This window comes from Abramis brama, assembly GCF_963993115.1.
Source record: "Abramis brama genome assembly, chromosome: 2".
Classification (NCBI taxonomy): domain Eukaryota; kingdom Metazoa; phylum Chordata; class Actinopteri; order Cypriniformes; family Leuciscidae; genus Abramis; species Abramis brama.
The window spans coordinates 63,101,367-63,112,608 of NC_139964.1; the positions used below are offsets into that span (position 1 = coordinate 63,101,367).

General features: G+C 36.8%; 1 protein-coding gene across 1 annotated transcript; it reads right to left on the minus strand.

Annotated features, from left to right (window-relative positions):
- On the minus strand, positions 1-10,238 carry atic (5-aminoimidazole-4-carboxamide ribonucleotide formyltransferase/IMP cyclohydrolase). Its single transcript, XM_084100609.1, has 15 exons — positions 10,029-10,238; positions 9,345-9,471; positions 9,075-9,218; positions 8,537-8,625; positions 7,537-7,688; positions 6,522-6,678; positions 6,304-6,429; positions 5,014-5,121; positions 4,804-4,889; positions 3,629-3,718; positions 2,941-3,066; positions 2,435-2,527; positions 2,151-2,333; positions 713-868; positions 1-535 (listed from the first exon to the last, which is right to left on the minus strand). The coding sequence occupies exons 1-15, from the start codon at positions 10,042-10,044 to the stop codon at positions 416-418; spliced, it is 1,773 nt and encodes a 590-aa protein (XP_083956735.1). The 5' UTR covers positions 10,045-10,238; the 3' UTR covers positions 1-415.
- Between the last annotated feature and the right edge of the window lie 1,004 nt (positions 10,239-11,242).

Below are 11,242 nucleotides of genomic sequence, written 5' to 3' on the forward strand. Positions count from 1 at the left end.
TTGATTTGTTTTTATTTTATTTTGTAATGCTCATGAGACATTAAAGGCAGCACAATGGAATGCATCAGGAAGAGTATGGAGGCAATTTCACATTGCAAATGTTGCAGAAAAAATAAGGACATCATGGCAGAAATTATGCAAAGAAAACACATTATTATAATAAAATGAACAGGAGTGTATCATCTTATTAATGTATCAGTATTAACACAATGCATGAAGGATGTTCCTAACTATTTAGCAGCAAAAAAAAATTCTAATTCTTAAACTATTGAGTGGACAGACTAAGTTATGATATATTGGTAGAAACCAGGAATTACAGTAAAAGATGTACATCTAAAAAGAAAGAAACCCTAAACCTTTGTAACAGTGAAATTAGTTGGATATTTGTATTCAACTGGATGTTGTGTAGGGTTTTTCAGTGATGGAAGAGACGGATGTTGGTGTGCACCAGGGTAATACCCAGCTCATTGCAGGCATTTATGACCACCTCATCAGCAGTAGAGCCAGAGGGGGCGGCAATATACTCCACACCACTCTAAAACCATACACAGATAGAAAATTGTCACTTTTATATGCCATCTTAAGTATAGATAGACATTTAGAATGTATAATATAGCAACAAATCAATTTGGTGACAAGTATACATGGATAAATGAGGTGCATGAATTAGGAAACAATGATTTAAGCTTGGTAACTAGGAGAGGGTGTTTACCCGTTTGGCACGGTCAACATTGTCCCGGAAGGGAAAGAAAGCATCAGAGCTGAGGGCCACAGCCTGCAGAGAACTGATCCAGTTCCTCTTCTCTACCTCTGACAGAGGCTCAGGAATCTCCTCAAATAGTGCCTTCCAAGCCTCCATATCTGGACCCTGACGTACACACAAAAATTAAATGTCATTAAAAAACCTCCACCTCTCAGCAATCTGCAGAAATACTGACTCACAGGCCTGGTTTCACAGTTAGGGCTTAGATTAAGCCAGGAGTAAGTCTTAGTTAAAAACTATGACATTTAAGTAGATTTTATAAACATGCCTTAGAAAAAAAAAAAAAAATCATCTTCATCATCAGACAAAACAATAGCACAGACATATTTTAAGAGATACCAGTGCAAGTAGCTTTTAGTTAAAACAGCTCAAACATGCATTTTAGTCAGGGACTAGCTTAAGCCTAGTCTGTGAAACTGGGCAATAAAATTATTTATATTACTGACCTCAACTTTAAAGATTCGTATTTCCAGTTTTTGTTTCTGATGGCCTTTATAGGTTGAGGGACCAGGTGTAATAATATAATCATCAAAATGCAATGTCATTTCACTCAAAACATTATATGAAATAAAAAAAAAGTGACATTTGCACAATTAAGCACATTTTCCTACCAAATTCTATAATTTCAAGCATCATTATTTTTATATTAGATATGTCTTTTGGATTTTGGGGTGAAATGAACCAGACATTTCTTGGCAGTTTTCATCAGATTCATCCAAATATATAACAATTTCACAATCCCAAATTATCATAAAAAAAAACTGAGAACAAATGAACACTTCTTTTGCACAGTAACTCCTCAAATTTCACACAATAATTTGAAAAAGAAAATTTGCATTCTCTGAAAAATTTGGTCAATTAAGCGTGGTTGGTGGCGGATGTAGATAATCTCAACAGCCAAATACCATCTGATTAATTAGGCTGGCTAATATATGCATAGTACAAATGTGACCCTGGATCACAAAACCAGTCACAAGTCGCACGGGTATATTTGTGGCAATAGCAAACAATACATTGTATGGGTCAAAATTATCGATTTTTCTTTTATGCCAAAAATCATTAGGATATTAAGTAAAGATTATGTTCCATGAAGATATTTTGTAAATTTCCTACCGTAAATATATAAAACATTTTTTTTTGTGAGTGAATGCAGCACAATCACAAACACAAATGGACAACTTTAAAGGTGATTTTCTCAATGTTTTGATTTTTTTGCACCCTCAGATTCCAGATGTTCAAATAGTTGTATCTCGGCCAAATATTGTCATATCATAACAAACCATACATCAATGGAAAGCTTATTTATTCAGTTTTCAGATGATGTATAAATCTCAATTTCAAAAAATTGACCCATGTGTCACAAATGACCAATTTTTGGATACAATACCTCTCCAATTGTTCCACTGACATACTGATCGACGGCATTAGCCATCTCTGCACGCTTAACTCCGCTGCGGAATTTCATACTGAGCACTCTGGGATGGTGCCTGAGCCACCAGTTATCAGCCTTGTCTCCGGCCAGCCGAGTGCAGTGGATACGAGACTGCTGCCCAGCGCCAATGCCAATCACCTAACAAACACAAACCATAATAATGATGTTTACAATTAATTTGCATACATTTACATGGTTTAAAATGGCATTTGCATTTTTTTTTTTTAGTTTTTGGTTACCTGACCATCCTTTGCATAACACACAGAGTTGGACTGAGTGTACTTCACTGCGATACTGGCTACAATGAGGTCTCGAAGAGCACCCTCAGAGAGCTGCAATGAGATCAAAATCACATTTTCTGTGTTGAAAATAATATGCTAATATCATAACTCATCTTCCTTCCACAGTCCAATCAAATCACAATTGATAAAACCGTGACCAACATTTACTACAGAATATTGTTTCACACCCCCAAATCGTAACATTAAAAACCTTGCCTAAGCTAAAGGTGTTAAACAAATCAATTAAATACTGAAAAAAACCTGAACATTTACAGTCCTGTTCCCCCATGTACATACAATGTAGTTATTCCTCAAAACCTAACCTTAACCCATGTAGTTACCTTGTATTAACTAGTTTTTTTTTTGGGGGCAAGTACACATAAGTACACATGTACTGTAAAATAACGTGCAACCAAAATCAGAACTTTCTAAACAAACATAACAGCATTAATGGAGTTTCTCACCTTGCCCTTTGACACAATGTTGCTGAAAAGCTTTTTATCAATGATGGCTCCATTCCTCTTTTGTTTGAGGCTCAAACCAAACAGCACCCTCACCTCCTCTTCATCCGGTTCATAGTCAGGATCCATCTAATTGAACAAGACATACATTATGAAGGCTTAGAGTGACAGAGCTGTGTTGAAACACATGGGCCATTTCTTTTCAGTAACCTTGAAGTACTTGAAATCTATAAATGCTAGTCTTTTGAATACTGAAAACAATGCATCATGGTTTCGACAAATCAGCACGACTGTTCTTAACATTGATAACGTTTGCGCAGCAAATCAGCATATTAAAATGATTTCTGAAGGATCACGTAACACTGAAGTAATGATGCTGAAAATTCAGCTTCACCATCCTTATATAAATTACATTTTAAAATATGTGAATATAAAAAACTTTAAATTTAAATTGTAATAATATTTTGCTTTTACAGTATTTTTAAATCAAATAAATGCAGCCTTGGAGAGCATTACTTCCATACTAAATTCACTATTCACTCAGGATAATCGTTATTATTACATATATTAAAGTACCAAGGTACAGAATCACTACCCCCCCTTTCTTTTTTGTAAGGGCTGTTTTGACCAAAAAGACAATGCAATGTGAAACCGTGGAGCAAACTTGGATTATCAATCAATAAGCGTTTACCCGAAGGACACAATAGTTTCCATTCTTCTTTTTGGATAGAATTCGCAGTGCTTCCTCATCATAACCAGGAGCAACGATACCATCTGACACCTTAAAAAAAATGGTCAAAGTTGAGTATAAAAATTTATAAATAAATGCATCAAGTATTTGTTAAATAAGAGGCTAATGCTTTGAGAGAATATGAACTCTTAGGCTCAATCCCAATTCACCCCTTGGCCCTACCCCTCCGTTTTTGCGCGTTCCCGTGAAGGGGTAGGGTTGTCTCGATTCTCTTTTGGTTGGAGGGGTAGGGGTAGAGGGAAGGGCCAGATAGCCCTTGAAACGAAGATTTTTCGGGACCACACTTCAAACGAAGGGGTATGAGAAATGTACCTGCATACACCGGATACAGAGGCAACATGGCTGCCAATAATCATTTTCTTAATGTCACATTCAATCTTGTGTTCATATTTACGGTCATGTTCTTCAAAGAAATGTTTGCAAAAATAAAATAAAAAAATATTCGCTGAAGTTCGTTAATGATAGTCCCGCAACAGTTTCATGTCTGATAACTGGTGAATGTAATTGCGGCAAGGAATTGGCTTATCTTTTACCGTACGTCTGCTATGAACACATTGTTTTCTTGTGGTTATATGTGAACACGATATAAACGAACAGTGCTTACACAGTTTCGTGCTTTTTGCAACATGATCAACCAGTCTTGTATGTTCTTTATCAAACAGGGACACCTGAGGAAACCCGGAGGCTCATTCGTTTTCACGCTGACAACGAGCAACGTTTCCTGAAGTCCAAAAATACTTAGGCGTCAAAGATATCGTCATCTCCGTTGTTTTCTGCGAACTTCAGAAGAAAAATGCAAAAAAATAGCTGTAACCCACGCAACTGAGATGACTACAGCTGACGACGGCATCTTGAAGTTTGTGATAAACATTGGCGCATCTCCTGTGACGTAGGCGCTAGCAACGACGTATAATGACGTGTAACGGTGTAGTAGTGGTGTCCCATTTCTTATGGGAATATTTTCACCCCTACGCCTTGCCACTCTGTTTCAAGGGGCAAGGGTAAGGGGTAGGCGAAGGGTTAGAGGTAGGCAAAGGGGTATAAAATAGAATTGGGATTGGGCCTTAGATGTAACTCTTAGTGATGAAGTTATTCTTCTTTTCTCTCTCACACACCTCTCTGGAGATGATCTTGGCAGTCGGGACGTCACAGACGTCAGACAAAGCAATGAAATCTCCAAAGGAGGACATCCTGTCAGAACCTACAAAGACATTTTTCAGATTTATCCATACTTTTTTTTTAGGCTTAAACATGCCAAACTACACAGAAGATTAATGCTTCTGGTTTGAAAATGAAGTGTGGAGAGACATGGAGAGATGTTTCACCTCTGGCTCTGGCATATGCGGTGGAAAGAGGGGTGAGATCCTTGAGCATGTCATTCACCATACACACCTTGGCCTCGTCTTCACTCAATGGGACGGCAACTGCAGCTCCTGAATGTGAACATTTGTTTGAGATCTTTTCTGAAACTCTACAACAAAGGCCCTGTTTACACCTGGCATTAAGATGCATTTTGATCGATCGGTTCATAAGTGGACGACGCTAAATACAGGTCTAAAAGGGGTCTAAAACGTTCTGACCTTGTCCACTTCCAGAAGTAAACGCATTCAACCAGATTGCTTTTGTGGTGTAGACCCTCATGCATACGAACAGACATTAAAGGACCGCCTATACTGCGTCAACATCATGGGAAGCGCACTAGTCAAACAGGATTTAAACTTTGTTGGCTGAAGACCCAAGTTTGGTTTGAAGATGAAAAATGTACCAAGCACAATGTTCTCTCACCATTCCTGATTTCTAACACACTCTCACAGCGTTCAGCTGGTCTTGTGGCTGTCAGAGCAGAAACAAAAGCTGCTGCTCTCCGTGTGTTTTCAGTCATCTCCTTTTGCATTCATATGTTTGTGTGAGCTTATTTTGTCCATTAGATCGAAAGACCTGAAAAAGCCCATACATTTACCCGCCCATAGACCCTCCCCTGGAAGAAATCAGGACAGAAATGGTTGAAAATGGACAAAAGAGACAGCAGATGTAAATGGGAATCTGTCTGCCTCATCTACTTGTGATCCGATCGACCAAAACGCATCTTAAAGGAACACACCAACTTTTTGGGACTTTAGCTTATTCACCGTATCCCCGACCCCTGATCACATGTTGTGATTTGTATAGTCTCAGCATGTACAAATAACAAGGTCACATGAGACACAGCCATCTTCTAACCGTATACATACTGGGAACTATATTCTCAGAAGGCGAAGCACTGCTACTTGGGCGGAGTGATTGTGTCTCATGTGACCTTGTTATTTGTACATGCTGTGACTATACAAATCACAACAGGTAAATAGGAAAATGTTGGCGTTATTTTGTCACTTATTGGGAGCAGTATGCTAGCTGGAGCTGTTTACCTCCAGTCTTTGTGCTAAGCTAGGCTAGCGGTGGGTGCGTCAGACAGTTACGGCACGCATGGACATGAAAAGGGCATGTATGGACTTATCTAACTCTGGGGGATATGGTGAATAAGCTAAAGTCCCAAAAAGTCGGCGTGTTCCTTTGGCCCTGTTTACACCTGGTATTAAAGCTTTCCTGGTATCTGGGAAACAAGTTTGTGTTCATACCTGCAGGGCTGACGTGTTTAAATGAAGAGGCAGCTGGCAAACCAAGAGCTCTCTTCAACTCTCTCACCAGCTGCCAGGCGTTCAGAGCGTCACACAGGTTAATGAAGCCTGGAGATCCATTCAGCACTGAGACACAGTCAGAAATGGAGAGGAACATTAATATCATAACTTTCGTGGTTGAATATTTGTCTGGTAGAAGCGTATGTGATCATGTATACCAGAGAGTGGAAGTGCTGGGCGTATAGTGTAGAGCTGAGCAGGAGCTTGATGGGGATTCATGCCGTATCGCAAAGGCAGCTGGGAAATTCCTCGACTATATTCACGTCTGAAGTAATCAGAGATGGCCTCGTCGTACTGAGCGGTGTGTGTGAAGGCCTGAGATATTACAAATACAAATTCTCACACAAAGGCATTTCAGTAACTGAAATCGAGTAATTGTCTATCAAAATAGTAACCCTTAATCAGATTGCTGGGTTAATCAAGAACAGATCCAGAGAGACATCTAAAGAGAAGGGTGGCTAATATTATACAAATGTATACTGTACGATAATTTAACAACAGCAGAGGAGACATACAATTACATACATAAAATTGACAAATGCATCAGTTATTTAAAATGTGAGACCAAAATTGCCCGTTGTGAAACCATTTATCATCTAAAATTCCAGTCCTCAAGATCCACTTCCCAGAATGTTTTAGAGGTTTTCCTATTCACCACACCAAGAAGACGATGAGTTTAATAAGATGTTTTAATTAGCGAGACATCTAAAACATTCTGGTAGGTAGGATTCTAGGAGTTAAGAAACATTGATCTAAAATATTAGATTTGATTAAGTTAGATAATGATTAATAGACCATGCTGACTGTTTATTTGAGGTAAAAGGGATCATGAGCAAGTCTATTGCTCAATGGTAACAACAACTAAATTCATGTCTGAACATGATTCACCATACAAAGAGCATTAGCTACTCAGTAACATGGCATCTGTACACATTTAATTTAGAATTGGAAAGAAAGGAGAACAAAATTAAAGCCTGGCTATTTGTCTATAATCAAGGTCAGTATTACATTAAAATGAACATGTTCTGCATCCATTCATTTTTAATTTTCCTCCAGATTTCACTGGGTTCAGTTCATGTCAGGTGGGATTCATTGAGTTTTGGATGTGGACAAAGTTCAGTGGGTCGTCAAAGCTTAATCAAATCTCCTCTCAGATAGGATCGTCACCGTTACCTTGAGTGCAAGAGTTTTGCGTGTTTCCATTGTGGTATCGTGGTTGTCAGAAGATTCCATTTCCTTGGCAACAACATCGTAGTCGGAAGGATCACAGACGACAGTGACTCTGGCGTGATTCTTAGCTGCCGCTCGAAGAAGAGTAACTCCACCTAAATATGATTTTGAGATTAATGGTGAAATTAAGAGACAACATGGTGAAATTAAGAGACAACATGGTGAATAAGACACAGGCTGCCAAGATAAAGATGTCCGTGTAACATTTTACCCCAAACACCCCCCAACCTTTCTTTTTAATATATGACATTTTCATGAAAATCAACCACAATTCCCAATACGTTACAAATAATAAATACAATACAAAATACAATAAATGCTACCATAAAAGCAGCATTGTTAACTAAAACTATTAAATTGTTTTCGTTAAATGAAATAAAGCTTATGTAGAGTAAAGTATAAATATTAAATGAAAAACAAACTAGAAAATTAGAAATGTGGCCTTGGCAAATAACTGAAATAAAAAGTTAAAAGGACTAAAATTACTACATTTGAAATATTAAATTTAACCTAAACCGAAACATAAAAAAAACAAAAGAAACTAAAAAAAAAAAAAAAAAAAATCAAAATAAGAGATGAAAAATTATTTAGAGATGAAAAAATCGGTTTATATATGGTTACATGTGGTTAATTGTTTTAAAAAGGCTTTATTTACTCCATGCAAAATATATTTTTTCTTTAATTTTTTTTTTATTGTGCTGGACAGGCCTTCTAAGACTTAATATAAATGCAAATTTCATAATTTACAGGTAGTTTACCATTACACTCTTATAATTGTCACTCTGCCGAACATTTAAAAGTAGGAAATGATCAAATTTCTTAACATTCTTAAACATAAAAAAGAATGGCATTGTTGAATTCAAGTCAAGGGAAATACTAAATAAGTGATCAATTATTAACCCCTAAACTAAAACCCTGTGAACAATTAACACACGGTACTGACCGATGTCGATCTGCTCAACAGCGTCTTCCACGGTCACACTGGGGGATGCAACAGTCTTCACAAACGGGTAAAGGTTACACACAGCCACTCTTGAGGAACACAAGTTTACATCAACATTAGGTACTACTCCTGTCTTTTCTCTTTTAAAAATTATTTACTGGCTACAGTATACAAAAACATCCAGACTACAAGTCTGACCTGCCTTGATTGTATCATTCCTAACCATACACAGTGCTGCTCATATGACCCTGTCTAAGTGAGATCAAGACTTTTGGTCACACCACAGGAGCACTATTTGAATTATCAGTGATTAGATTAGCAATGCTGAGTCTCTACTTCTAACAAAAAACCAATGGAAAGCATGTTAGCATCACTTAACCGGATTATATCTTGTACTGGTGGCACATGACGATCATTCATGAAATACCATGACCTGAATTTAAAATCTATTAAGCAGAACTTACTAAACAAGTACCATGTTATTATTACTATAACACAGATAGCATTAGAATCTTCTTCTTACTAAAAACAGTATTACCTGACAAGACTAAACCCTAGTTTTTCCATGTCAGCCTTATCAGGGTGAGTTTGTCTAGCCAAAATGCCGGCATGGACAGCGGGATGAAGGGTCTTGACTCTTCCTCCAAGCATCTCAGGAAATCCAGTGAGCTCGGATACATCCCTGTATGAAAAAAAAAAAAAGAGTTTACATGAACAAGCACTTTATTATAATTATTTACTATATCTGTAAGATTTAGTATTCACAGCAACTATAAGTTTGAAAGGCGTGTGGTAAAAGATGTCTGACCTGACAGTGAGTCCAGCATCTCTGAGACTTTTGGCGGTGCCTCCTGATGCCACTAATGACAGACCCACTGATACCAGTCGCTTGGCAAACTCCACCAGTCCGGTCTTATCCGACACACTCAGCAAAGCTGAAAGAGAGGGCCATTTAGTCAAATCAATTAGACAGACAATCATAAACTGTGCATGCAGTAGAAAATACACAAATCTGATATTTTAACAACTGCAGCAGGACTGGACTTCAATTGCACATGACATTACTTTTGCACAAAATCAGATTTCTCAATAAAGCAAAACAAAGATGGAATATTATGGCAATACCATAGTATGTTGATACCATGGTACTGCAGTAAATAAGTATGGTAAATAATTACTGTGGCAGTATGGTGTATTAATTGTTTCAGGCGGTAAAATCATGGTACTCTGATACATACCATGACACTAAATTTCATGCAAAAAAGAAAAATAATGAATAATTAACTCATGCATCACTGTATACGCATGATACACCAACACAATTCGAAGAATACCGTGGTATCTGATATTGAAGTTAATATAAAAAATAAAAAAAAGGCTGTGACGGATCAAAATAGCATTACGTGCTACATCCTCCAACAAAAACAACACAACGAAAAGTATTTGATTTGTAAGCAGAAGAGTGCAGAAAGTAAAAACGACATAGGATTACCTAGTTCAGATGCCATGCTGATGGTAAAGCAGAGTAAATTTGAGAGTTGTGCTGTAATGCCTCGTGCACCGCGCGCTGTTAATGAAAACACGTGGTTGTTGCAATAGTTTTATCCGCATCTACGCATGATGGGAAATGTAGTTTTTTTTATTTTTTTATTTTAATCAAATGACACTCCCACTTTAACGACGCTCGAGGAAGTGTTTGTTTGTTTGTTTTGTTTACATTTTTTTTTATTAAAAATAATGCGTGTAATAGAAATGCTGATGCATGATGCGAAATGTAGTTTTTTTTATATCAAATGACACTCCCACTTTAACGAAACTCAAGGAAGTGTTTGTTTGTGTTTTGTCAAAAATATATATGTATTATAAATAAAGAATTTAATAGAAATGCTAATGCATTAGCACACTTTATTGTAAATATACAGTTCACAAAACACACAGCCAAACACAAACAGAAACGCAGAAAAACAAGGAGGAGAAGAAAAGGGTATGATGAGCTTGAACTTGAATGAAAAATCATGGCGTTTACCTTTGCAAACACACCAATAGATGGCGCCTCTTGCACACCTTGCGCTTTGACAGCATGTCTCATCATTTGTAAGCATTCAATACCTTTAGAGGCTCTTCATTTTGTCCTCCTCATTTCAAATGTGTCTGTCCTCTTGAGATCCAGCAGAGCATGAACAGCTCAAAGAGACCGACATGATGATTTCATCTCAGTAAACGGAGCCAAATTCCCACAACATCAAGCGTTTTTACAGTAGCATTTATCACCAAATATCTGATAAAAGCCATGTAAAATAAAAATAACACAATCACACTTTTAATAAAAAGCATTTTACTAAATGATGTTTGAAATGATTAACAGTAATATATATATATATATATATATATATATATATATATATATATATATATATATATATATATATATATATATATATATATATATATATATAAACAGTATAAAAAATACTGTTCCTAATGAAGACAAATTGTATTTGAACATTTAAGCAATGATTAGCCTGACAGTAAAACATATTGCATTAGAAAATATAAAAGTGTACAATGCAGTAACTTAGTAATCGAATACTTGATGCTAATTTTAGGGCATAGAAAAGTAAAGAGTGTTTCTTTGAAGCAGGTCATTAAATGTGTTGAAAAACAGTCAGGAGTGAAAGTAAAAGAATTTATGATTTGGTTGTACAA

Bases quoted from the DNA above. Each gene is read 5' to 3' on its own strand.
- atic (XM_084100609.1), bottom strand. The intron at 6,679-7,536 runs GTAACGGTGACG...GTAATATCTCAG, and splicing joins GCAAAACTCTTGCACTCAAG to GCCTTCACACACACCGCTCA. The intron at 2,334-2,434 runs GTAACCAAAAAC...TGTGTTTGTTAG, and splicing joins GTTATGCAAAGGATGGTCAG to GTGATTGGCATTGGCGCTGG.